Genomic DNA, 26,839 nt, shown 5'->3' with positions numbered 1-26,839 from the left:
AACCTTAGAAATGTGTAAACAAGATGAACATCGCAGTGTAGTACATGTATATATATATATATTCAGCTATCTTAAGCTGAAGAGTACTAACTTTTCCCCATCATCCCTTTTCATAACTACTTGACATTTAATACGCATACTCTACACTCATTATTGCAGCTGTGCTGCTTCCTCTCTCTCGTCTTTTGTAGACTTATCAGTCACTTCTTTCAATTTGGGTTTCTGCAACAAGCTCGGGATCTATCATTCAACATATAGGACTTACCACACTCATTTTAACTAAACATAATAGAGAATCTTGAAAAAATCGACAACGACAATGACGACTTTTCATATCTTAGCTCTATTTTCAATTTTACATTTATTGGTTCTAGGTGCACCATATCAACCTGACCCATTACATAAATTACCTCTAAAAAAGATTCGAAATGCAAGAAATGGTGAACATCCTATTTTGACTTTTGAAAGACATCAAAAAGCTGGTATCAAACGTATGCATAAATATAGTAAGTACCTCGATGAGGTTGAAACTTGAGAGACAATTTGTTCAGCTTTTGCAAAAACTGGGTGCCAAGCTGATAACTGGTATAAACCTTGACAGAAAGAAGTACACCTCCATCAGAAGAAGAATTTGAAAAGCTCAGTCTTGAAAGAGTAAGTATTCATCCTTCCACTCAAGATCTTGATAGATATTGTAAGCTGACTTTATCTTCTATTTGGCCCATTTCGTACATAGCGAAACTATATAGAAAATTCTAATCTGGATAAAAGATTATGGATTCCCGAACATCGACTTCCGGCTTTACCCTTTAAACACGAAGAGAAAAGACTTTGGTGGAGACCTACAGATATTGCTGCTGCACCGGCCTCAACTAAAGCTACTGTTGTTCCTCACGTAGCTGCCGTAGCCAACGACAATACTAGTAGTGCAGACGCCGCTCAAGATGCCCCTGCGGCAGCTACTGCGACCGTTAAAGGTAAATTAATGATATAGTCATGTCTTATAACAAAATAGAGTAGCAGCTGATACAAAATTCGATGAATAGCTTCAGGATCAAACGGTAATGGTTTCTCGGAAGCTGCTATTCAAGCAATGAATGACAATACTCTGACCCATAGTACTAGTGCTCTGATTCAAGGTGGTTTAGACTATATCATCGAAGCCAACGATATCGGTAAGTTATCGTTGTTTACTCTTGATACGCCAATTACATGGTCCCAGAATGTACAATGGCTGATTTTCAATCCATCTTTAGGGTATTTATGTGAAATTCAAATCGGTACACCCGCTCAAACCTTCCTGTTATTGATGGACACTGGTAGTGCTGATACATGGGTTCCATCAACGTATGTTCTTTGTATTTTTCGCTCTGGGTAATCGTGGTTATAGTGCGTTAACCCGTTTGATCTTGATGTAGGGAATGTGGTGTACACTGTGGGGGACACACCGCTCTTGGTGCTAACAATAGTCAAACATACCGTAGGTTCTGCTCTTCTCCTTCACACATTTCGTATAACGATGGAGATCAACAGATCGCTTACATTTATATACGATTATGTTACCTATTTTAGAGGCCTCTGATAAGCCCTTCCGTGTCGCGTACGGATCAGGAGATGTCGCAGGAGTCTTGGGATCAGATACAATGACAATCGCTGGAATGACTATGACCAACCATTCTTTGGGCGTAGCCACACAAGTGAGTCTGTCACAAATATAAACACAATATGGGAGAGAGTTCAAAGTTTGGGAAACATACTAATAATCATTTGCTGGCGATCAGGAGAGTGCTCAATTCTCCAGGCAAGATATACCCTTCGACGGTTTGGTTGGATTAGCTTTGAGCGTAAGCCTTAATCTTTGATACATCTCTCCGTGGTACAGTGTATTAGGACTCTAACGAGATAGTGATATGACAGAAAATATCCGATCAAGGTGTACCTACACCGATTGAAGCTTTGGCTTCAAATGGATTAATAAAGGAACCTATTCTAGGTGTAGCTTTAGGTCGACTTAGTGAGTTATCCAAAACATATGCTAGACTGAACCTTTCCTGTATATCATAATTTGGGAAATTAATTGTCTTCAATCACGACAGCTGACGGAGAAAACAACGGAGAACTTGTATTTGGTCAAGCTGATACGTCAAAGTATGATCCTGCAACAACTCAAACCTTGAAAATCTCAAGTGATGAAGGGTTTTGGCAAATCGAGATGGCTGGTGTCACTATTGATGGTGTTCAAGTCCTCAATGGTCGACAAGCTATTCTTGATACTGGTAAGTTGGCGTCTTGTGAATTTGGTGAAATATAAAAGGGATAAGTATAATGATACGATTTCATGCTCGTAGGTACAAGTTTAATGATTGCTCCACCAGCCGAGTAAGTCAGGTCTTGTAATCTGGTGGAAGCATATTTTGAGGTTGCTTTGACTAACTTCGATCTTTCAGTGCCGCTGCTTTCCATGCTCAAATCAAGGGTTCCAAAGAGTAAGTATCCCTTCGAGAATTTGTCGATGATAGGATAGTCCAATGGGGAAAGATACTGATTTTCCTGTCATATTGTAGCGCTGGAGGCGGTATGTATTCTATACCTTGTACAATCAGCCAAGAAATCAGTATGACTTTTGGTAATATTGCTTTCCAGTAAGTACATATATATATATATCAAGCACATCTGAGCAATCATTGATAACCTCAATTTATTGTTTAGAATCGATGTTAGAGATCTTTTATTCCAACCAATGACGGAAGACTTAAATGGAGATTGTTTATCGTCATTATCAGCAGGTAATATCAAAGATGATGTAACTTGGTTATTGGGTGACAGTTTCTTGAAGAATGTTTATATGACTACAAACGCAAATGACTTAACCGTTCAATTATCCGCTAGAACAGATTCAAAAGGTGCTTCAGTATCTTCAGGCTCAAATCAATCTTCTTCATCCGGAACACCTGCAACAACAGTAGTTGGAACCACAGAAGATGTATCTACAAATACACCTGCAGCGACAACCACAGACGGAACCACGGAGACTATCGCTTCTTCACCTACTGAAACATCACCTACACCAGATCCCACTGAAAGTGCTGTTTCAAACCAATCTACCGAAACAACTCACACTGAAAACACTAATACCACCATGAAGAATTACGAAGAAACTGATTCATCCACTTACAGCTATTCACATGAAGTCAATTCAACACCCACAGACACTACTACCAACAGTATCTTCGAAGCCCTTGCAGCCCTTTTCAGTGGTAGAAATGGAAACCTCTAAACTGTAACTTACGAATAGTCACGTAGAAATGTCACATTCATGATTTGACGCTCTGGATATATATGTATATACAACAAATAAGGACAATTATATACAACCACGAATCCCTTTATATTGTTACACTGTATACTATGCATAGACCAGTTTCATATAATACAGTTGACAACCTCAGTCAATTTTATCTTTCCAGAGGAAAGATGAGGGTACGGGATCAAATTTCGAACGTTATATGTACGTTCTACACAGACTATCGGACTTTTCCGCTTATCAGGCTCAAATGTCAAAAGTCAAAGATCAAGCTTAAATGTCTAAGGTTAAAGGTGTTATTGTTCTTTCGAGGAAGAATGTGTAGAAGAGTTTTACAATCACTGTCTGCACTACCTTAGTATAAATCCATTTGCAACCAAAGGGGAGCATCTATAGAATGAGGGGGTCTCTTAGAATACCTGGCGGGGTTTACAAACCCCTTAGTATCCTCAATTCGAAGATTGCCCAACAGCAACCAATGTTTAGAGTAAGAGGAATATCGACTTCTTCAACTTCCAATAGAGAAATACGGCATGGCTTCACACCAACTTTTACAGGATTCAGAAATTCATCAAGACCTACTATACCATCAAATCTAAAACCTTCTCGTCAAGATCAAACGCTATTATCAAAACGTCATATAACAATATTACCTACTGGATTATCATCAACAGAATTACCTCAAGCTGAGACTCAAATCATAGAAACAAGTTCGACAATAGGAAATGAAATATCCGTTTCTGGAACGGATGAAGCTTTAACACCAGTATCAACTATATTTGATTTTATAGTTAATCCTTTATCACAAACTTTAATTGATATTCAACATCCATTTGGATATGGTATATCGATTATAATATTAACTTTATTAGTTAGAACAACATTTACATTACCTATATCAATTTGGCAAAGAAAAAGAATATTAAAACAAAAAATTTTAGTTGAACCTGAATTAAAATTGAAAAATGAATTTATAGCGAAAAATGTAGCTAAAGATTTTAGGAAAATGGGTAAAAGTTATGATGAATATTTATTAGAAGTTAGAAAACAGGTAAGTAATTCTGCTTTATTAAAACCGACAATATAATATATATTTTATATGCATGTACATATTAATTAAATACATCTTTTAGTTTCTAATATATGGTTTTTCATTGTTTAATAGGTAGCAAAAGCACAAAAAGAATTACATAAAAAACATTCAACACATCCATTTATAACACAATGGTCACCTTTATTAATTCATATACCTATATTTGTTACTTTGTCATTAACAATTAGACGTACATTAGAAATTTCAAATTCACCTTTTTCACAAGAAAGTTTTTTATGGTTAAATCATTTAGGTGATTTAGATCCTTATCAAATTTTACCTTTATTAGGTAGTTTTTTGGCTTTTGGTAATGCTGAATTAGTAGGTAGAAAACAGAAATCACCCGAATCTGAAGCTCAAGCACAAACAGATATAACGAAGAAATCTCAATCTTCATCAGATTCAGATTTAATACATATTCCAGCTTCATATAAACTTCAACCACAAAAACAAAAACCAAAACCACAGCAACCTACAGGTCCACCTCCTCCTCCATCAGGTTTATTCGCAAATAAATCATCTCTTTCAACGAAATCATCTCAATCGCGTAGACTGTCCACTACTTCCCAGTTAGATGCGAGTAGAAATCGACAATACATACCAAAGAACAATTCCACCACCACTACAAATCCTTTAGTTGATGTTCCAGTTACATCTGATCAACGTCAATCATCATTTTCTCCTGCTAGACAACAAGAAATTAGAAGATCTTTCATGGCTGGTATATTAAGGTTTAGTGCGGTAGGGTTTGGCTTAATTGCTAGTCAGATGCCTGCTGTGAGTTACGCGTCATTATATTTCTAACTCCCGATCCCCCCTATACTCTCTCTTGAGCCCGTTATTCAGTATATTTCAACGGATGTGTTATACTGACAATCATCATTGCATTGTATAGGGAGTAACACTGTATTGGGTAACTTCGATAGCATTTTCTTTCGTACAGAATCTAGCACTTAGTTGGTGGCCGCAGCGCAAAGCTGAAAAAGAGAGATTGAAAAAATTAGCTGAAAGTCAAGATGAGAAAGTTGTGGTAGGTGGGTCTACCAGTGTGTAAACTGTAGAACAGGCTAGGGACAGTTCTCTACCAACTGATCCAATATAGTGAAACAGAAATAGTTGTCTAAAAGTCGTGAACGGGACTTTGTAACATATTATATGTTGCACGATTAGAACAACCTCATCATATCAATAGACCATATAGAACACACACAACTCTTATATACATGTAAAATCTTGTAAGCATGTATTTCTAGTGAATGTAGCCTGCCGAACATAATTTACTCGAGGGAGTTGTTAAGTTGCCATTATTAGACGCTCTCGTCACGTTCATCTTGGTGAAACTACCACAACAAATCCTCGCAATACAACTTGTTGCACTGAATGTCAAGATTTATGTCAATGCATATTACCATTTTATCTACCTTAATATGCTTTCTATTCGCTACATTTTGTTTTCAGTTGCTATACTAAATAGACACTCGTATAAGTATCCTTACCATCCTCATCAGCCTAAAACCATAAATCTATACTTATATCCAACATTTTTATCGATTCCTCTATTTTTCATCTTCACCCATTAAATCAGATTTCTCTTTATGACCTCTCCATTTTGGTAAACCATCTTTTACGTCAACACATCTTCTTTCATAGAAAATATGACAATCTGCTCTTAATTCTTTTGGGAAACCTTGTACTAAACTTGAACCTTTACCTGAATCACCTTCTTTACCATGATGTTCCGATTGACCTTGTTCTTTTGATTTTTTAACTTCTTTATGTGTTCTAATCCATTCAAATGATGGTGGGAAAGCCATAATCATATTTCTACCTTCATCAAATAAAGGTGATCCACATGCTCTACATGAAATTTTTCTTGGTAATGGTGTTGGTGTACTTGATAATGGATGTACTTCACCATGTGCAGATAAAAATCCAATCCATTTACTCTCAGCATCATCATCTAATCGGACATTGTCTTTATGGAATATACATGAATGTTGATATGGTGCACCTGATGAAAAATAATGGCATTCATCATTAGCTTAGCAGCGGAATGCAACAATAATGAACAACACTACTTCCAGCTGCAGCCACAATGTATTGTGCAATTTCAAAACTCACCATGCAATCTTTGACAATCTTCACAATGACATATCTTTGATCCTTCTGGGTCTTTGTTATATACAAAAGCGACTATAGTAAAAGAATCCAACTTTAGCTTAATCTAGGGATATATCTCAGCTACCTCGTACAACCTCACTCCTCACCACTCAACCACATTTTGTCATCGTCCATCACCACACAATGTGACCACTACTATTGACTGATGTTCACATACCCTTTCCACACCAACAACTTTCTCTCCATTTAGTTTCCCATCCATCTTTATCAGCACCAACAGAATAAGGAGGTTGTTTTAACCAATCATCATCTTTTTGATTTTCTTCTTTTGAATCTGGATGATCATTTCCTTTTTCCGAATCTCTTGAAGCTTCATCTGCCTTTGATGATGCTTTTGATGCATCTTGATCTGATCTTACCCTTTTAGTAGGGGGTCTGATGGTTTCAGGTGCTTCTGGTGATGACATTTTGGAAATAATTGAAAAAGGTCGATAAAGGAAGTTCTTCTTGAGGATTATATGTGTTGATTTGAATGTTCTCAATATGCAGTTCCTATAAATTAACATATAATATGAATATTACATCGCGAGAAAGGAATCCAATGCATGAACATCTTATACTCTTGCTCATTCTTAACGTTACCCCTTGGAGGAAGAAACACCATTCAGTAGACCCACTTACCCACTGTATCAATATCGATCGAACAAATCCAACTCCTCTATTGTCATATTGACGTCAATATGATCACAGCACACGATCGGATCTACGGAAAACTCGGTCACTGGAATCACCAAAAGTAACTTTTGATTGGAGTCTCCACATATAGCCACATGGCTGGGTATCGATCTTACGTAAAGCTTTCTTTGTTTTCGAATGGAGGCAAGTCCAACTTGAATCATGAGTGATCCTGGTATGAATGTACGAACATACTTTTAGTTCTTTTCTCTTTGACCTGTGTGAATAACCTCAAAAGGCTAACACGAAAGGAGAGGATTTAAAAACTCTGTAACGCCTCAGATTGGTCCACCAAAAGGTTAGAGGGAGACCAACACTTCACAAAATGGCACAACATTTATCGACTAGCGAAATCAATAAATTATGTGCGGATTTAGTTTATCAGGTAGCATATTCGTTTTACGATACACCATATATAATCATACTGAAGATTATGGTGCACGACAACGTGTAAGCCACTGTTACGTATAGCTGGTAGACTTTATATAAATGAAATAGCTTATGAACGATTTACAGTACTACTGAAATGGAATTAGCGAATAAAATTGGATTGACGAGTCCAGAAGTTAGAAAGTATATGGGTACTTTACACATGCACAGATTAGTACGACGGTAAGTAGGATAGTCGTATCTAACACATCTTGCTTGAGTGAAGATCTCTCAAAGATCCTTGATTTTGTTCACATCATTTCTTCTAATCACTTATATCTGGTTGATCAATTCTCCATCACCTTTAGTCATGTAAATAAAGAGAAAGTACCGATACCGGAATGGAGATTGAAACAACTTGAACAAAGACCTGAAAAATTCGTACCTAATCAACCTTTGAAACCTGGACAACCTAAACCTGGTGCAATTGATAAAGATGGTAAACCGTTAATAATTGAAAAAGAGAGAACAAGAGATGTACATTATTGGTATTTGGATTATAGAGAATTTTCAAATGTTGTTAAATATAGATTAGCAATGATGAGAAAGGGTATCGATGATAAGATAAAACAGGTGAGTCAATATGTTATCACTTCATTAGGAAATTGTGAGGCAATCGTGTACGGGGAAGTTCCCTCTACCTTAGATGTACACAATGGAAGTGAAAGGGATGTAAAGACGTCCTTAGTGATCTGACGGAAATAAATGCTAATACTGATATTCCTTTCCTTGACTTACAGGAAGTCGGTCATAGAGGGTATATATGTCCAATGGATGGACGAATGTATGATCCTTTAGATTTATCAAATATCTTTGATCCATTTACAAATACTTTTAAATGTGAAGATTGTCAGACTGAACTTATAGAACATGATCCTTCAACGCAAAATATGAATAATAACGAAAAATCTACAGCACAAGATGCTATGCAAAGATTTAATTTAGTTACATCACCAATAAGAGATGCATTGAAAGCTGTTGAAGCATTACCTTCAATTCCATCAATTAATATTATAGCTTGGATAGCACAAAATGTTAAAACTACAGTTAAAAATCCTAATGGAGAAAATAGTAATAATAATGATGATGAAGAAAATAAAAAATTCCAAGTGGTTATGGGTAAAGATGAAAATGAGGAAAAAGAGAAAGAAAGATTGGCTCAACAACAAAGGTGAGTTAATCCCATTTTTACTTTATAACAAAGCAGTATTAACTTAACTGTTTCCCATTTTACTTCATTAATAGAGAACAAAACGCACTGCCACATTGGTATACACATTCAACGGTTACAGGACAGAAGACGACTTTAGGTATAGCAGATCAAAAACGTAAACAATTATTAGAAGAAAGACGCAATAGAGGTTTGAATGATGAAACGGAAACTGAAGACGAAAGTTTGAAGGCTCATTATGATATTTTGGATGGTGATGATGAAGATGGTTTAGAAGAAATCCAAGAAACTCCTACGCAAACACCGATAATAGAAAAAGATATACCTATACCTGTAATCAAAGTTGAAAATGACAATAACATCATCAACGTTATCGATGACGATGATGATCAAGATGAAATGGATGATATAACGCCTACAGTAACAAATAAAGCTTTTATCGAAATTCCCAGGGAAGGCGAAACTGCGAAGATGGTCAACGGTGAGTCGTCTGATTAATGCATTTACGAAATGGGAAAAGAAATTGATCGATGATCTCCTTACATTGTAGTTGGTGGAATACCGAAACGTCTAGAAGACGTTACAGATGATGATCACGAACTTATGAGTACAGAAGAATATGAAGTAAGTTTTAGCGTTACAGCTATCAGATTGTCAACCTACTTTGAATAGCTGATAAATGCTCATTCATGTGTATTAGGCATACGCAGAAGCTATGTATGGATGAATTTGCCCTGCTTGTAGCAAAATATTACATACAGAGAAGCTCGGAATATATCGAGAGAAGATTTACCTACCTACTCATACACTCGTAGAAGCCTAACCGAGAGCATATTTTTAAGTGGGAACAAAATTAGCATTACCCGGATCTAGTCCGTCCTCTTCACATTCATGTTTTCTCATTGTATATTGTTGTAACAAATAGTCCAAATAGAAAGTTTCGCATGCTGTCAATGTGACCCACATGTATCACGACGTTGAAAGAGAAAGCTAGATCATGCGTAAAGCTACATAGATGGAGGGAAAAACAGAGTACAATATATATGGAATCGCGTTTTGAATTCCTCAATAAGGCTTAGGTAAGTTGTAATACGCAGAGTGATTACTCTCATTTTAACATAAAGCAAAGCGCAGTGTTGTATATATATATATACATTATATGGTTTTACAATCATACCTAATTACATACGCATACAAAATATCTTTTGACTTTATACAGAATTTTCCAAGAGGACATTGTCTATCAGTCCTTCAAGTGTTATCTTATACTCCAGGTATGATCCCAACACCCATACTAAAACTCAATAATTGACTTTCACATATTCTTCTTCTTTCACTTGCTGCTATCCTTTCAGCTTCTGCGTCGTTCAATACCATTGTAGCATATCTAGCAGCGGACTGCAAACGCAACGTATTGTTTGAGAGGGTCAACATATGATGATGATGATTCGATAACTATAATATTATAAGTCGTGATATTAGTTGAAGATTGATAATTGTAAGTCCCTTGATACTTATTATTCATATAGCTACATGGGCTATCTGAATAATAATAAAGGTAGAAAAGTTATAGAACTCAGAACTCACCTCAATTTCCCAAGGTAATCCACCAAAAGGTATTTTCAAACTTGGTAATTCAGCTAAAATCCTCTCTTCTTCTAGTTTAGCTTTCCTTTCAGCTATTTCAGCTTCAGTTAAGCTAGGCACGGACGCAGGTGTGGGTGTAGGTGCTGTGGAAGATACAGTACGATGAGAAGGAGCTGTAGGCGGTCGTTGAGTTTCTGAGAAAGGTTTGATATCTTGAGATTGAGAATTCGACGATATGACAGGTGGTGTTTGTGGACGTGACTTCAATCCTTCAATCTGAGGTTTGATATCTTCCTTGTGTGTTGCTGGTTTAGCAGGAGATAAACTTCCTTGGAGCTGATTCTGAGCAGAGCCTGAAGCTGTTGCCGCAGTTGCTGCAGCTCGAGCTTGACCGAACGGTTTACCAGTATAAGGATTGATTACTATACCTGCTGAAGTATCTATAGATGATGTAGATGATGTAGAAGCCAGGGGGACATTAGAAGTAGGAGTAGGGGTAGGACTAGGTTTATGTTCTGGAGTATTTGCTATAGTTGATGTTGAAGGCGATATGAGATTTTTCCTTTCTGACCAAGATAATCTTGGTGTTCCTGCAGAGGTGGCCGATTGGTCAGGCAATCCAGATGTTGTAGTCAAGGGTGAAGATTTGACTGCTTCTTTAACCACATGCGTTGCGGTATTACTGTTGCTAGCAGTAGTATAAGGTGTTGATCTGTTCAATCCAGCTCCAGGCCCGCCTAGTGGCCGAGTTATGATAGGTGTACTGAGGTGAGCTAAAGCTCTTGGACCAGTTGGTGGTACGCCTATGGGTAATCTTTCCGATCTAGGAGCTGAAGGTGGTATCTTACCACCTAATGAGACTTTAGGTTGAGTTTGTAGCATTCCATTTATCGGTGTAGCGATAGGTATGGGTCGGTTAGTTGCGGCTCTAGGTGGTGGTGGAGTAGGTGAAGGATATTTTGGTCTGGCTTTATGTATAGAAGGTCGTGGTGATCTACTTCTTGTTCTACTTCTACTTCTTGAACTAGACCTAGATATGGATCTTGATCTTGATGGGGATCTAGTTCTGTATCTCTTTATCGGTGAATGTCTTGATACAGGCGATCTAGTTGAAATTGTTGATACTATTGAAGGTGACCTACCTCTTCTTCTAGATAACGGTGGTAAAGGAGGAAGAGGTAAAGGTCCAGGTGAATAAGGTGATCTAGATCTTCTACTATCATTATAATACTCTCCTCTATCCCTGTCCCTATCACGCCAATCTCTTTCTCTTTCTCTTTCTCTTGATCTGGACCTATCTCTAGCATAACTTCTATATGGAGGAGGTGATCTTGATCTTCGTCTACTACTTAGAGGAGGTAATGGTGGTGGTAACGTTGCTTTAGGTCTAGGTGGTAAACCGGCGGGATTTGTAGTTGGTTTGCCTGGAACCCCTGAACTTCCTACTTTGTTATCAGATACTGAAGAAGGTTGTGATGGCGATGTTATCTGACCTTCTTCAGGTGTACCTGTTCTTTCTCTTTCTTTCTCCCTTTCTTTTGAGCTACTTCTTGATTTTGATTTTGATCTGGATCTACTTCTACTAGAGCGTGATTTGGATCTTGATCTAGCTATCGGAACGGCTGGTTTTGTATTTGCGGTAGGTTTAGGTCGTGATGGTGATGGATCATAATCATAATCTTTTGACGAAACTGAAAATGATCTTCTTAACGGGCTTCCACCTCTCCTTCTATCTTCATCCCTATATCTATAATCATCTCTATCTCTATATCTCTCATCTCTATATCGTCCACCACTTCCTCCACCACCATAGTATGTATTACCTGATCTATATCCACTTGGTCCACCACTTGCTCTATCGTCTCTCCAATCTCTCCTACTATCATATTCTCTATATCTCGAACTTTCTCCTCTATATCTGTAATCATCCCTTTCCCTATCTCTTGAACTCCAAGGTGGTGATTCATCTCGATATGGGTATCTATATCCTCCTCTAGGCGGAGGAGAAGGTGAACGAGGCATTTTAAGTGAATTGTGATTGAGATGATAGTGCTTTCAAGAGGAAGTTTCAATCCAGAAAAGACAAACAGAATACAAATTTGGCTTTTCCATTCTTTTTCTGCGTCTCCTACTCTCGCTCGTTGCTTTTGAGAAACGGAACCAAATAGTTAAGCATAGTTTCCATCTGTGGGTTTAACCGATATTCATCCGGGCATAACAGCCGGTGGAGTATGTCCACCTGACTATTTGTTAAGGTGAAGGTCATTCCGTTGAAAATGAATCTTGTATTCATTATCTTATCTTCTTGTACTATCATTGACCTTGACAATAGTATATCTGACTGATACAAGCTTCGGCGAGATGCTTAGGCCTACCCAGATTGCCCGCTCAAGAGCATCAACCATAGGATGGATAGGACTTGGAGCTATGGGTGAGACAATTTCGTCGAAATCATTAGGATATGCAAGATTAATCATCTGTTGACAGGTCATCCCATGGCATTGAATCTCTTCACTAAGACATACCTTGCTCAAGCTAATTCTTCTGGTCCTTCATCTTTGTCCACACCAAGATACGCAATATGTGAGCAAGATGAAAATAGAGTATCATCTTTTCTTTCTGAATTACGTGATAGAGGTGGTAGTGAGTTAGCATCTATGGTAGAAAGAGTCGAGAATGGTAAACAGTGAGTTCACATTTATATGGGGTAAAGCTATTTCTCAAGTATCCAAGATAGCTGAACATGTTGATTCTGATAGTATGTCCAAAACAGCTTCTCGTATATTAACAATGTTACCATCTACACCACAAGTTGAAAGTGTTTATTTAGACCAAAGTACAGGTATATTATCAGGTTTACAAGAATTGCCTGAAGATACACATCCTCTTTCTTCTTCTTCCGATGAAAAGGGTAACTCTGCAAATCAAGATGGAATCGAGGAAATATCGTCTTCGACTACGATTTCACCTGGACCTTCAATACCTTCCAGTAAAACACCGCCAATGAACTCCTCAACAACTATCACCCCCTTATCTTCTTCTTCCAGCTCCAGCCAAATATCTTCTCCACATACAATTTTGATAGACTGTACTACTTTATCACCAACTTCAGCAACTGCAATAGCTCAGAAGATGCATGAACAAACTGCCAACAAAGTAGTCATGTTAGATGCACCTGTGTCAGGTGGAACAGTAGCAGCTAAAAAGGGTGAATTGACAATCATGTTTGGATCGCCCTCAGATCAAGCTACAGATTTAGCTTTACCGCTACTACAGACTATGGCTAAAGAAGGCTGTTTGGTATATTGTGGTGGGAATGGCAAAGGTGTAGGTGTGAAAGTTTGTAATAAGTCAGTCTACCATTTTAGCTGAATGAACGGTCAACATCAACTGATCACCCTCGTATCTCTCTCCATATAGCTTAATTTTAGCTATAAACCAAATTGCGTTAGCAGAAGGTCTGGCTTTGGGTAGTAGTCTAGGTATAGATCCTACTTTATTGCATGGCGTTGTAAACTCTTCTTCTGGTGAGCTGTCTCAAGGGGTTTGTCAAAGAGTTACTCAAAGCGAATATTCACCTGATTTGTCAATAGGTCAATCGTGGTCATCCAGGATCAATACACCATTAAAGGAGGTACAGGGATCACCGGGAGAAAGAGGCTATTCGGGTGGGTTCCAAACTCGTTTAATGTTAAAAGTGGGTGTAATCAGCTTTTCCTCTACAGTAATGTGATTGATCCTATCGAGGTAATTGTAAGCTGATACTTACATACTTCATTACGAATAGGATGCAGGATTGGCGTTAGAAGCAGCATCAGTGTTAGATTTACCTATACCTATGACATGGGCAGCCAAAAGTATATATGAAGCCGTGTGTAGGGAAGAAGATGAAGATTGGTCAACAAAAGATTTTAGTGTAGTTTATGAATGGATAAAGAAGAAACAAAGACAGGGTGTAGAAAGAGGTTGGAAAGCTGATCCAACTGAGACTTAGCAGGATATTTTGGTCCTTTTTTTAACGTACTGTATATTTGGAACAAGGCGCAAGCCTTTTGGACTTGATTTATATCCTGTGCATCAACCTAAGTTGTACTATAGTAGGCATCTTCAATACGTAATATGCGCCATTTTACCGTTTTATCGAATTATCTCACACCAGAATGACATATGATGATATGATGCATGTTTATATACTTATATATATATATATGTTTTATTTACACTATTCTACAATATTTACAATATAACTTCACTCGATGAATATCGGATCTACGTTTCTATTCACATATAAAATCCTGTTCACATTTACTGTACAGTCCTAAATGTAACTATGGAATATTTGAATCATCATTGGTATACAACTAAATAAAGTCCTTGATTCTTTTTGATGTTTTTTGTCTAAGCCTTGATGAATAATAATTTTCATATGTCGTTTACGGTGTCATAAACCTACGATATGAATGGAATTTTTTTATGGTTTTTCAAGGTTGCGAATCAACCCAATCTGCTGCGGACATTCGTCTTTTACCTTTTCTACTTGTATTTTCTACATTTGTGCTATTATGATTACTGATACTTTGATTTTGGTTGGGATATTGGTACTGGAATTGATTTTGGTAAGTAAAATCATGTCCAGTCGCTTGAGGTGTAGATCCACATGTTCTCGAATCATTTTCGAATGGATTTCCACCTTGGTTTCTGCGAGTATCGGCTTCATACGTTACCCAATCCATCCAATCATTATCATCAAATTCATTATCGATTGAATCAATTTCGGTATTCTTTGCTTCATTAATGAGATTATGATCGTTATGGTAAGAATCATTTAAACCTCTCGTGTCGTTTCTTGGATCTTCAGAAGGATTTACATGATACCTTGGGATGAAAGTGTCTTGTTGACCTTGGGGAATTGGCTCAATTTCAGAAGTCCATTGACCAATGAATTTCTTTTGATTCTCTGGATTCCGTAGAGAATTAGCACGAGATTTGGATTTTGATCTTGATCTTGATGTTGATGTTGTTCTTGATACAGAAATTGAACCTTGTGCAGCTGGTGGAATCACGGTGGAAACTTGAGTAGGTTCATAAACCGCACTTCTCATATCTTCTTCATCTCGAGATATGATCTTACCTATCTTTCGAGTGATGGGAGGTACGAAGACTGATGAATTGTATAAGCGATCGCAATTGGCTATAACCTCATTGAGGGTTCAGAAGCTGACGCATACTCACCTTTCGTCAATGCTTCTTGTGATGATCTTGAATTTCTTTCTTCTAATGCTTTGATACTCGGTTGTACAGCTTCTCTGTAATTCCGGATAACAGGTTGATTACCCAAGCTGAATCTTGATGGTGCAGTAGCACGAGCGTTTAATGTAGTTTGATTAGCTGAAGGATGAATATTTCGATATTCTTCGCTCAACGTTAGATTTCTCTTGATACCATTTGCTTCAGCTTGTTGAGGAGGTATATCAATATGATCATCCATTGTAATTTCCTGGGCATCCCCATATCTCAAAGAAACATCATCATCATCACTCATTTCATTCCTCGATCTTGAGATACTTGACCTTGAGGTAAAATCCAATTTAGTTTGTACCTCTTTCCTTTTCGCTTTAGATCTTTTTTCCCTTACTCTCTTTTCTCTTTCTTCTCTTCTTGCTCTTCGACTAGTGTTTCCTACAGAACGTCGCTCTCCGGAAGAATTTACATTGCAATTTGAATTTGAATTGGTATTGGTATTGGTATTGGTATTGGTATTGATGAAAGTCTTGCCGATATTTTGAGCTATTGAAGGTAAAATTGGACGTTGAAGTAATTGTTCAGTAATTTCCATGCCGGTCATTCTCCTAGCTGTAGCTTGCGATCTTTTAGGTTGTATAGGAAGACCTTGATTTTCTTTTGTCGGAAACAGTTGATCCAACGCATCCTCTTGAGCTGTATTTGTGGTGTCGTTGGAAGTACAAATTCTGCCAACTTCGTGTTGACTTGTACTTGCTGATTTGTTATTTCTCTTACTTTCCATTTCGACTTCTCTTTCTGCAAGATCTGCATCAAGCCTCTCCCATTGAGAAGGTCCAATTTGATTTCCGATATACTCCCAGTTAATTTGAGAACCAAATACCATTTCTGCATCATTATCATTATCCAAATTTGGTATTTCAGGCTGGTTAGCTTCTTGCTGATCATATTCTGTCTGTTTTTGCGGTAGTATATCCTCTCGATTCACCTGAGGCAGGAAGTTTATACCAGGAACATCAGCTTCATCGTTGATAGTTGCATCAGGTGTATGCACATGGTTCCCCTCGTCTTGCAACTGAGATTGGTTTTCTGCAAGCTCGTCTATTGCAGGGCGAGAAACATCATCGTCAGGTAACTGCCACATTGGCTTAGGTGCCGGTCGAGCGAAATCATCTGGCATTGTTGTTTGATTTTGTTCCGCTTGAGGTACTTGTGATGACTCTTGAGTGTATTCAATAATGGGATCAGCAGTATGATAGTGATTTTGAGGATTCTCTGAATCATTTTCAGGAGTATCGTCACTGAGTTCTATCTCTGGTGAGTTTAGTTTGTCATTCTGTCGGAAAGCTTGTGGCATTTCTCTTTTTTTGGGTGATTTCGAAGTTTGTATTGGAAAGAGATGTCCTAAAACCGAAGCAGCATCTCTAGGTTCTGAGCTTTCAATCGATCTTGAGTTTGTGTTTGTGTTTGTACCCGTTTCTGTTCGATCATTGCCATCATTGGAAGGTGGCTCATCTTTAGTAAATCTCAACCTTGGTACATTCTTAGGCACAAGTGGATTACCTAATGAAGACCCTCTTCTTCTTCTGTTGATAGGTTTAGAAGGCTCAACATCTATGGCATCTAGAATTTGAGGATCATCTTGAGATGGTTTTAAAGTTACTAAAGGTAATCTAGGTGTAATATCTCTTGTAATAGGTCTTTGTCTTCTTATACCTCTTTCAAATCTTGATTTCCTACCAGCAGCTAATAACTCATCGATCCTACGACCAAGTTGTTCGCGATGCGGATTTGAAGGGTTACTTTTCGATGAATTTGATTCTGATTTAGAAGGTGGATCTTCTTTATATCTTTTAACGTAGTCTGTATAAGAGATTGTGTCGATTGGTTTACATGCATATAAAGGTACGCCTTGCATTCGTTTATAGCTTTTACCTCGAACAGCTTTAGAATCATGAAGTGGTCGTTTAGGTAAAGTTAAAGTTTGACCAACTTTTTCGAGATACCTGAATCCGGAATAATCAGCTTGGTACATTATTGACTGACGAATGATTTGAAGACCTTACCCAGTGACTCTGGCTTGACATGAGTTATTCCTAGTCATGTTTAATTTTGGCTGATTTTTGGCTGCTACATGATGTCGTTTAACTATATCCTTCTTTCTTCTTTTCTTTCTTCTTCTCTCAGCATCATGATCGAATCCATCATCGTCGTCGTCGTCCTCATTATATTGACCTCTTTCATATTCATTAAGTCTAAGAACTTCGCTAACTCTGAATTTAGGCGTTCTACCTCGTTTATGTCGGAATCTATGAGGTTGATCTTCATCTTCACCAAATAATCCAAGTAATCGTTGATCAGGTGGCGGACCATTTCTCGTCCACCGTTTCTTCTTTTTACCGGTCCGAGATCGTTCACCATGATCCCATGCATATAGAGCAGCTACGCCATCCTCTTCGTCGTTCGAATCTGAAGAGGGATCATTATCAATCCAGCCACTAGTAGAGCCTTTTCTTTTCGCTCCTCTATACGATGACTTTTCGGCGAGTGGCGGAGGAGGTGTTAAAGTAGAACTTTTTTCTTTGCCGTAGAGAAGAGGATAGCCATGTTGATAAGCATGAGATCTACCTTTCCCATATCTCTTAGTCTTGCGAGAACTTGGTTTGCTCTTCCGTTTCGAATGCGGGGAAGGTGAGTTATCGACAAAAGGAGTAATCTCGATACCGAAATGACGAGTAGGGAGAGGAGCTTCATCATCACTGCATGGAACCAACTCCGTTGTTTCAGCTGAAGCAGGCTGTGGGCTATTACAGAGAGTCAAAATAAGTACTATCAACTTGTGTCCTGACCTTGGCTAAAAACTTCGATATACTGACTTACGTTCGGCTTGAGTGCCTACCTCTATGTTTCTCCTCCTTGTCAGATCTCTTCTTTGCAATTTTCGCTTGTTCCATTTCCCGTCTTCGAACTAGAAAAGAAGGAGGAGGGATACCTCCACCTGGTTCTGTGTCATAATCTTCATCTGTGTTCGCTCTATATGACCTCTCTCTAGTGATTGACCTTCTAGTGACGGGTCTTTCAACAGGAGATTCCACGTTCTCATCTTCTTCAGTTTCTTCATTCTGCAGAATTTGAGGTGGATGATCGCTTTCAACCGTGTCAGGAGACAGATTAGGAAGGAAAAGAGGTTCTTGCTGTACAACTTTGTCTTGAGCATGATGTTTCAGTTGCCGATTGATATCTTCTCTAGCTGTTCTATCTAATAAGAAGTGAGGATCTTTCTTATTCCTTGGTCCCCGATTTTGAGGAAGTGGAAGTGGTGGTGGTAAAGGTGTTTCTTGAGCTTGAGTTATTTTTGGATCTGCTACTGATCGTGCTAAAGCAGGTGTTTTAAGTTTTGTAGGAGGTGGTGAAGGTGACGAATCAGGTACCTGTTTTCCTCTTCCTTTCCCTTTACTTTTGTAGGTGGGAGTAGCTTGACCTTCCTTCTCAAGTGAAACAACGTCAACATCATCTAAGACTGGTGTATCATGATTCTCCGAGGCTGGAGCTTTGGGTGGTTTAGGAGCTGGAATCCAGAAACCATGTTCGTTGTATTCACCATCATCCTGTTCATCTTCTTTTTCCTTTTCCTTCTCTTTCCCTTTCCTGTCTTTACTTGCACTGTTACTCTTTCTACCTCCACCTCGTTTCCTTTGGGCAGAAGAAGTAGGAGCAGATTTAGTGAAACTCAAAGATCCTGGAGTGTGTTTACGAGTGGGCTCCGATTGACCTTTTCTTGAACTTGATGATTCTCCATCATCATTGGTTTTCTCTGAGAAGATCAATGGTGGAGCTTGTTTGGGTATTACAGCATCGAGAAGACCGAAATGACCTGTTATAAAAGCAAGGTTTGATCATGAGCTGTGATTTGGAATGTCGAGTCATGTTCAGCTCACCTTGTCTTTTGACGTTCTCCTCCTTCCCTTCTCCCTTTCTTATAGTAGTTTCCTTGTTCTTTTCCGCCGCTTTCACTTGCTTGCGCTTGCTGGTAGACTGTTTAGACTTAGCGGGTGTAAATGATTTAGCTTTTGAAGTATTTGTGACCTTTTCAGAAGTCGAAGAAGATGCCTAATCATCATCTATCAGTGAATCCGATCTACAGAATCATTCTGCTCCCCTTTCCTCTTTAATGCCGAAGAAGGAAGACTCACTTTCGATTTTTCCACTTGCAATTCTTCTTTATCTTTACTGGTATCTTTCGGTACAGTAGCCCAAGTAGGCATTTTGATATCCTATTAGCATGTACTGTATAAGTTAGATGCTACCTCCTGAAGTATGTTAATGAGAAGGTGTTGAGCTTTTCATGTATCAGCAAAGATGACTGTAAAATCAAAAAAAGGAAGGGAAAGGTATATCAGTCGCGTACTTCTAGCTGGACCACCTCCACCGACTGAATTTACGATACCCCACATACCAAAACCCTGAATTTCAACTATAAAGAAATCAACGATTACTCACTACTTTACTTGACAATTCATTCCTTCTTCTCCTTCTTCAGACATCACGTATTGAATACATAGTAAACCACTCTCTTCAAGACGACGAGAAGGCGAAGACATAATAAGGTAGAACATACTAAGTTGAAAGGAACCGTAGAAGTAGAATTGAATCTAAAGCAGAATGATCGTTAAAGTAAAGGTAAGTCGAGTTGAGTCATCTTTCCCCCTCCTTCCATTCTACCGCTTTCCTCCTAGAATTGTGTTGTATGCATCCTCATAAGAGTATCAAAGAATACGGCTGATGGTTCCACGACTTTGGATAGACTCTTACAGGTAAAGAGGTAAGCTGACAACCTCATACCAAAGGATGTAGCTTAGCTGATGTTTCGCTTTAGGTTGATATTGATGTTCAACCTGATATGACAGTTAGTTCCATCTGATTCCTTTCTATACAACAAAAGACCATATCTTATATCTACCACTAACAATATTTTCCTTTATAGATCAATAAAGTGAAAGAACGAGTAGAAGAGAAAGCTGGTATTCCACCTGTCCAACAACGTCTGATTTTCGGTGGTAAAGCTATGTAAGCGAACATCTTTCTTATTATTCGGATCGACATTTTGCTGATGTAAGCTGATATTTGACTATCGATTCGATTGGTCATTCCAGGGCCGATGATAAAGCTATTCAAGATTACAAAATTAGTGCAGGAGCTGTTATCCATTTAGTACTTGCTTTAAGAGGTGGTCAACGATAAATAGATAACACAAATCGAAGTTTACGGTTTCCGAGTAAAGCCGGTAATAGTCATTGGGCCTTACAGTCAACTCCCATATAGAGAGATAAAGGCAAATTTTTTCTCCCCTTTTTCAATCAATATATCTTTTCATGCATAATATGTATATATATCCCAACAATCTTCGATCATCTTGAGCCATAGCATCGTAAGCCAATGAGTTGCTTGAAGCTCATACACATACAACGGCAGAAAATCCCTTTGGTATGTATGTGTGAGGAAATGACGGAAAATTCCCTAAGATCTTCTTAGTTGGCGAGATTTCAGATTTGTTGATCCTGAAAATACGAGTCGTGTTTTTCAAGATTTTTGATTTCTTTTCGATACTAACATTTGCTTTTCTCATTACATTGAGAACCAACGATTACTATTCATAGTTGTTGAATCGGAAGACTTCGAAAAGCAACTTTGAATTCATTACAATATGAAAGCACCAATACAAAGCATACTTTCCCCTGTACGGAATCAAGCTTTAGCTCGTATCAGAGGAAAGGGAAAATTAACACAAAATGTAATCGTAAGTTCTATATCATACTAACCACGGCTTAAAAATCATCAAAGCTGATCTCATTCTCATAGCAAGCAAGATACAGGCATGATTCTCAGATACTTCGAGATATAGCTAGTGAAGATAATGTAAGAACCATACTTTATCCATAGTTCCTGCAGATAAGCTGATTTATAATTTTTGTTTAGGATTTCATTTTATCGATATTACAAGCCTCACCATCTGTTAGGGATTCCCGTTCATATTTATCATCATTTGCCCCACCTCCGTCACCTATTCCTACTCCAAACGATCTTTCAGCGGAAGTTAAAGGTGAAAATCCATTAGTCAACCAATTATTAGATCCAATTATAAGAAGAACAGCATTAGTTAAAATTCAAGGACCATTTACAGATGCGCAATTAGATTCGATATGTCGTGGTATGGCACATTTACAAAAATTAGGTTTAGTTAGTGTCATAGTTGTTGATAGAGATGATTTACCTTTGGTTGAATCAAATGATAGATTTGAATCACAAAGACAAAGATCAATAGTTAGAAATGAAGTTGAAAGAATTGTTCATTTCTTATCTAGACATAGATCTGCAGCAAGACCCATTTTTTCAACTGTAGGTAGAATACAAACAAACGAATCTACCGGACTAAATGTACAACAAGGCGAAGACAATGAAAATCAAGTTTTCATTGAAGAAGAAGGTTTAGATCATGTTAGACGTGCTGTACAAGAAGGTGAAATTCCAGTTTTATTACCTGTCGCATTAGACGAAAATTGTAGATCAAGAAGAATATCTTCAAATAAGGTTTTATTAGCTTTAGCTAAATCAATGAGTAATAATGATACTTCTACAACTTCATCCTCGTCAACAACAATTCAAGCAAATTACGACTTGACACCATTGAGATTATTGATTATAAATAGAGAAGGTGGTATACCATCATATGCAAGAATGGGGTTACCACATTTATCAATCAACTTATCATCTGAATATGATTATATACAAAATACTTTCTTGGAAACATGGAAAGAATCACATCCAACCTCACTATCAAATTTGAAATTATCTAAAGGATGTTTAGAATATATGCCAAAAGAATCATCTGCATTAGTTGTATCACATAGATCACCTTCATCAATGATTGCGAATTTGATTACAAATAAACCAAAACATTCTGCATCATTACCACACTCTTTATTAGTTGAATCTGAAGGTCGAATTACAAGAGATACACCAACTATAATAAGAAAAGGTTTACCGGTCAGGATATTTAGATCTCTGAGCGAAGTGGATACTGAGAAATTGACAAATTTATTGGAAAAGAGTTTCAAGAGGGTATTGGATAAAGAACATTTTTATGAAAGATTAAAAAATGATTTAGATTTCGTCATTGTTGTTGGTGATTATGCTGGTGCAGCAATATGTACTTTGGAAGGTAAAGATGATTTAACCTTTACAAATGAAAATGGAAAACAAGAAAAAAGAGAAGCTATATGTTATTTAGATAAATTTGCTGTTGATCCAAAACATCAAGGTGATGGTACAGTAGATTTTTTATGGGTTGGATTAAGAGATGAAACTTATGGATTAGGATTATTAGATTCAAAAAATCCTAGTATAGGTTCTTTAAGTGGTGAAGGTATAGGTAGAGATTTAGTTTGGAGAAGTAGATCAAATAATCCAGTAAATAAATGGTATTTTGAAAGATCAAATGGATTTAAAAAAACAAAAGATGAAAAATGGAAAATTTTTTGGTGTGATGCTGAACAAAGATTAAAAGCTTTATGGAAAGAAAGAGAATTTGGCGGTGGTAGATTAGTTAAAGTGGTTGAAAATGAAGAAAAACAAAGAATTGATTGGTGGGAAAAGAAAATTTCCGCTATACCAAGTGCATGGAAAGTTTAAGATGCACCGAGTCAAGAGATCGTATAATGAATGGAAAGGATCAATCAATAGATTTCTTCTAATGATAGATGTTTGATTTGATTGTCGACGATATCAACAGGCTAAGATAGACATAGGGGGAAAAAGGATTACCGCTATTACTGTATCAGTCGAGGGTCAATAGAAGTCAAAAACGATGACTGTTGTAGAGTATTATCAATTTCATGCATATGTCATAATTCTCGACGAAGGCAACGGGTTCTTTGATCCTTTTTGGAATGGTATCGCACACGATGAGCTTTTCCGCTTTCTATGATTTGGAATATCCCCTGTCTGGTCTCTAGCACCAGAAGAGACGGTGATAAATAGCTAGGGAGTAGGGATTATCAGCTCATTGTCTGGCATCAATATCTGACTAAAAAAGCAGATTAGGTAGCTTGAATGCTCACTCACAAAAGGGAATGGAGTATTTTGATGACAACTCCAACAATTAATGATCATTAATGTATGGTATTTGATCTTATCCTTCAAAGATGGTGATGAGTGTCATTACTCACAATTACAATTTCGGTTGATCCCTCATAAAAGCATTTTCATATGCTCTAAAATCTTCCGTCAAATCACTTTCAGCTTTAAATGATTTTTGAATTACTAAATTATCATTTATGTCATATGCACTATAAATAAATGTATATCCATCTTCACTTATTGTATATACTTCATATGTATTTAAAGGTATTGAATTTGAAAATTCTCCTATAGATTTATTGGTTTCTGATGAGAAATGGGTTTTCAGTGCGTCTTGTTGTTTACGAAGTGACATCCTATTATTGTTTATGATTTTGCTTTTTGATTTCAATTTGTTCCGTATTATTTCCAAAATATATCAAGTGTTGATGTTGATTTATGTGAAAATCGTTGATTCAAAGATAAGATATGTAACTGATATACTCATCATATATTGCACGTCGACGCGCACAAGCTGAAATCGAGGTCACCTTTCTAATAACCATACCGTACAGTACAGTACGAGTACTATTTATTCTACGACAAATCATTTATAATCAGGTGTAATACTGTACAATACAAAATTTGCATGAGAATTGCTTCTGTAAGCTTTATCACGTATATATAAGCATGCATATATTAGACTATTCAACTATCTATAAATATGTATTTTACTGCACATTTCTACATTAGGTCCCACCGCATCTATTGTTGATTGATTCTTTCTCTTGCAATATCAACTTGTCTTTTAATCATTGATCTGGCTGGACCACCAATTGCATTTCTCTTTTCAACAGAATTTTCGAAATTGAAAATATCTTTAACATCTTCTGTGAAATGTTCACTTAATTCTTTCCATTGTTCCAAAGTTAAATCTGAAATTTGTTTATTTTCTTTTTCAGCTAATGCAACTGATCTACCTGAAATATGATGGGTTTCTCTAAATGGTACACCTTTTCTAACTAAATAATCTGCAATATCTGTTGCTAACATATCCATCGTTAATGCTTTAAACATGTTTTCAGAGTTGATCTAGGAAAAATGCCAAAACAAAGTAGAAATGTTAGTGGTCAACTAGTCTTACTGAAAATGATGGGATTAACTGTATCCATCTCCTAACTCACAGTCAAAGTAGCAATAACACCTTCAGCGATTCTAAGTGCAGCTGAAACTGTATCAACAGCATCGAATAAAGGTTCTTTGTCTTCTTGTAAATCTTTATTATAAGTTGACGGTACACCTTTTAATGACATCATGAAACCAGCCATTTGACCAAATGTTCTACCTGATTTACCACGAAGTAATTCTAATGAATCTGGGTTTTTCTTTTGAGGCATAATTGATGAACCAGTTCTATAAATTGATATATTCTCGCTTAGCTGATAATCATCTACAAGGATTTAGATTGATAACAGTTTGACTCACGAATAAGCGTCACTTAATTGAACGAAACCAAATTCAGCTGAAGAATAAATGATTAAATCTTCTGCCATTCTCGACATATGAATTTGTAATAAAGAAGCCCATTGTAAAAATTCTACAATGAAATCTCTATCTGCTACAGCATGCATTGAATTTTCACCAATTGATTTAAACCCTAATTCTTGTCTTAATAATTCTCTATCTAATGAATATGGATTACCTGCTAATGCTGCTGAACCTAAAGGTAACACTGAAACTCTAGGTTGTAATTGTCTTAATCTATCTAGATCTGATAAAAATGATTGTGTATGTGATAGTAATAAATGTGACCATCTAACTGGTTGTGCTCTTTGTAAATGTGTATATCCAGGCATTATAGCATCAACTTCTTTTTCAGCTCGAGAAACCATAACATTCAATAAATCTTTGAGATATTGTTCAATTTGTGATGATTCTTCCATCTATCATATCCACAGTAAATCATATCAGCTGTCTTTGACTTGTCCAATTCTCCAACTAGCAGCTATTGAGCGTTACTTACAAGCCAGATTCTCATATCAGTTGCAACTTGATCATTTCGACTTCTACCAGTATGCAATTTACCACCGATATCTTTACCGATAATTTCGGACAATCGTCTTTCGTTGGCGGTGTGGATATCTTCATCATCAGGTTGAATGGCGAACTATACATGTAGTTCTTAGATGTTAGCTAACTTTCTTCGAACGTCAACGAATATAGTCTACCTAAATTCTCTTATGCGGTATTCAAGTCAAAAACTCACCTTTCCTTCAGCCCATTCACCTTCAACAACCTTTAATCCTCTTTCAATCTCTTTTTGTTCGTGTTCATTTAGGATACCAGCTTTGAGTAAAGCTTTTGAGAATGCAATTGAACCTTTGACATCTGCGGCATACATTCGTTTATCGTATTTGAGAGATTGGTTGAATTCGTGCATCCTGTGGGGAAGGTACGTAAGCTGTTATGACTATCATTACCAAGATGATCAGAAAGCTTACAAAGGATCTGTTGATCCGGTGAATCGACCACTATGATCAAAGTCATATTGTCAGCTGCGTCCTCCTGTTCCTCTAGTATGTCGAGATCAACTCACCCCCACAATTTTCTTTTTGTAAAATCTTGTTCAGCGGACATTTTTGGTCGTCGTGCGTTTTCTCGTCACAGTGAATCTGAAGGAAAGAGAACAAGCTAAGAAGGACAAGATACTATATATCCGTTATATAGAGTTGTTGTTATCGCGCTTCTTTGAGAGATTAGATATACAAATCTAGCCGTATGCGCAAAAACATAAAAGTTGAATTCGTTATCTTCAACTAACCTTACTCGTACAGGGTTGTCGACTCAACCGAAAAGTTCAGACGCTCGGGGAATCCGTGAAAGGGGTCATTATTACGTAAGTACGTAAGTAACATCAAGTTGGAGACCCCGGTAAATTGTATCAACCATGATTAAGGAATTCCAGCAATTGACCGATTACACATATATTTAATCAAAAGTGAGGTGAGGTCAGGTCTGGTCAACCGACTGTTAGTTGAATGCG

The 26,839-nt window shown here is 37.3% G+C and overlaps 11 protein-coding genes across 11 annotated transcripts; 6 read left to right on the top strand and 5 right to left on the bottom strand.

The window, feature by feature from the left end:
* Window positions 1-319: 319 nt before the first annotated feature.
* On the top strand, window positions 320-3,277 carry L201_001004 (uncharacterized protein; the record flags this gene model as incomplete). The annotated part of the gene is made up of 14 exons (XM_066216799.1): window positions 320-506; window positions 602-654; window positions 737-977; window positions 1,047-1,175; window positions 1,257-1,347; window positions 1,419-1,480; window positions 1,573-1,697; window positions 1,782-1,844; window positions 1,918-2,014; window positions 2,097-2,276; window positions 2,349-2,379; window positions 2,448-2,486; window positions 2,565-2,642; window positions 2,710-3,277. The coding sequence occupies 14 exons, from the start codon at window positions 320-322 to the stop codon at window positions 3,275-3,277; spliced, it is 1,944 nt and encodes a 647-aa protein (XP_066072896.1).
* A 505-nt stretch (window positions 3,278-3,782) lies between these two features.
* Window positions 3,783-5,451, top strand: L201_001003 (uncharacterized protein; the record flags this gene model as incomplete). The annotated part of the gene is made up of 3 exons (XM_066216798.1): window positions 3,783-4,355; window positions 4,470-5,174; window positions 5,293-5,451. 3 exons carry the CDS (start codon window positions 3,783-3,785, stop codon window positions 5,449-5,451), a joined length of 1,437 nt encoding a protein of 478 aa, XP_066072895.1.
* A 502-nt stretch (window positions 5,452-5,953) lies between these two features.
* L201_001002 (uncharacterized protein) lies at window positions 5,954-6,985 on the bottom strand (the record flags this gene model as incomplete). The annotated part of the gene is made up of 3 exons (XM_066216797.1): window positions 5,954-6,408; window positions 6,519-6,590; window positions 6,736-6,985. 3 exons carry the CDS (start codon window positions 6,983-6,985, stop codon window positions 5,954-5,956), a joined length of 777 nt encoding a protein of 258 aa, XP_066072894.1.
* A 593-nt stretch (window positions 6,986-7,578) lies between these two features.
* On the top strand, window positions 7,579-9,580 carry L201_001001 (uncharacterized protein; the record flags this gene model as incomplete). Its single annotated transcript, XM_066216796.1, has 7 exons — window positions 7,579-7,703; window positions 7,770-7,865; window positions 7,991-8,255; window positions 8,423-8,853; window positions 8,928-9,334; window positions 9,404-9,477; window positions 9,554-9,580. The coding sequence occupies 7 exons, from the start codon at window positions 7,579-7,581 to the stop codon at window positions 9,578-9,580; spliced, it is 1,425 nt and encodes a 474-aa protein (XP_066072893.1).
* A 536-nt stretch (window positions 9,581-10,116) lies between these two features.
* L201_001000 (uncharacterized protein) lies at window positions 10,117-12,462 on the bottom strand (the record flags this gene model as incomplete). Its single annotated transcript, XM_066216795.1, has 2 exons — window positions 10,117-10,308; window positions 10,441-12,462. 2 exons carry the CDS (start codon window positions 12,460-12,462, stop codon window positions 10,117-10,119), a joined length of 2,214 nt encoding a protein of 737 aa, XP_066072892.1.
* Window positions 12,463-12,801: 339 nt separating this feature from the next.
* On the top strand, window positions 12,802-14,434 carry L201_000999 (uncharacterized protein; the record flags this gene model as incomplete). The annotated part of the gene is made up of 6 exons (XM_066216794.1): window positions 12,802-12,871; window positions 12,928-13,126; window positions 13,200-13,790; window positions 13,861-13,967; window positions 14,034-14,137; window positions 14,228-14,434. The coding sequence occupies 6 exons, from the start codon at window positions 12,802-12,804 to the stop codon at window positions 14,432-14,434; spliced, it is 1,278 nt and encodes a 425-aa protein (XP_066072891.1).
* A 487-nt stretch (window positions 14,435-14,921) lies between these two features.
* L201_000998 (uncharacterized protein) lies at window positions 14,922-19,946 on the bottom strand (the record flags this gene model as incomplete). The annotated part of the gene is made up of 6 exons (XM_066216793.1): window positions 14,922-15,601; window positions 15,673-17,687; window positions 17,748-18,485; window positions 18,562-19,555; window positions 19,620-19,791; window positions 19,875-19,946. The coding sequence occupies 6 exons, from the start codon at window positions 19,944-19,946 to the stop codon at window positions 14,922-14,924; spliced, it is 4,671 nt and encodes a 1,556-aa protein (XP_066072890.1).
* Window positions 19,947-20,343: 397 nt separating this feature from the next.
* Window positions 20,344-20,922, top strand: L201_000997 (ubiquitin-like protein-NEDD8-like protein RUB3; the record flags this gene model as incomplete). Its single annotated transcript, XM_066216792.1, has 5 exons — window positions 20,344-20,361; window positions 20,486-20,503; window positions 20,558-20,587; window positions 20,666-20,748; window positions 20,835-20,922. The coding sequence occupies 5 exons, from the start codon at window positions 20,344-20,346 to the stop codon at window positions 20,920-20,922; spliced, it is 237 nt and encodes a 78-aa protein (XP_066072889.1).
* Window positions 20,923-21,385: 463 nt separating this feature from the next.
* Window positions 21,386-23,370, top strand: L201_000996 (amino-acid acetyltransferase, mitochondrial; the record flags this gene model as incomplete). Its single annotated transcript, XM_066216791.1, has 3 exons — window positions 21,386-21,478; window positions 21,541-21,597; window positions 21,658-23,370. The coding sequence occupies 3 exons, from the start codon at window positions 21,386-21,388 to the stop codon at window positions 23,368-23,370; spliced, it is 1,863 nt and encodes a 620-aa protein (XP_066072888.1).
* Window positions 23,371-23,908: 538 nt separating this feature from the next.
* On the bottom strand, window positions 23,909-24,172 carry L201_000995 (uncharacterized protein; the record flags this gene model as incomplete). Its single annotated transcript, XM_066216790.1, has 1 exon — window positions 23,909-24,172. One exon carries the CDS (start codon window positions 24,170-24,172, stop codon window positions 23,909-23,911), a length of 264 nt encoding a protein of 87 aa, XP_066072887.1.
* Window positions 24,173-24,561: 389 nt separating this feature from the next.
* On the bottom strand, window positions 24,562-26,433 carry L201_000994 (argininosuccinate lyase; the record flags this gene model as incomplete). The annotated part of the gene is made up of 7 exons (XM_066216789.1): window positions 24,562-24,888; window positions 24,981-25,209; window positions 25,282-25,739; window positions 25,820-25,963; window positions 26,063-26,237; window positions 26,298-26,327; window positions 26,393-26,433. The coding sequence occupies 7 exons, from the start codon at window positions 26,431-26,433 to the stop codon at window positions 24,562-24,564; spliced, it is 1,404 nt and encodes a 467-aa protein (XP_066072886.1).
* Between the last annotated feature and the right edge of the window lie 406 nt (window positions 26,434-26,839).

This window comes from Kwoniella dendrophila, chromosome 1 (assembly GCF_036810415.1).
Source record: "Kwoniella dendrophila CBS 6074 chromosome 1, complete sequence".
NCBI classification, from domain to species: domain Eukaryota; kingdom Fungi; phylum Basidiomycota; class Tremellomycetes; order Tremellales; family Cryptococcaceae; genus Kwoniella; species Kwoniella dendrophila.
Note: the sequence above shows the minus strand (reverse complement) of the source record. Positions and strands in the feature narration are given on the sequence as shown.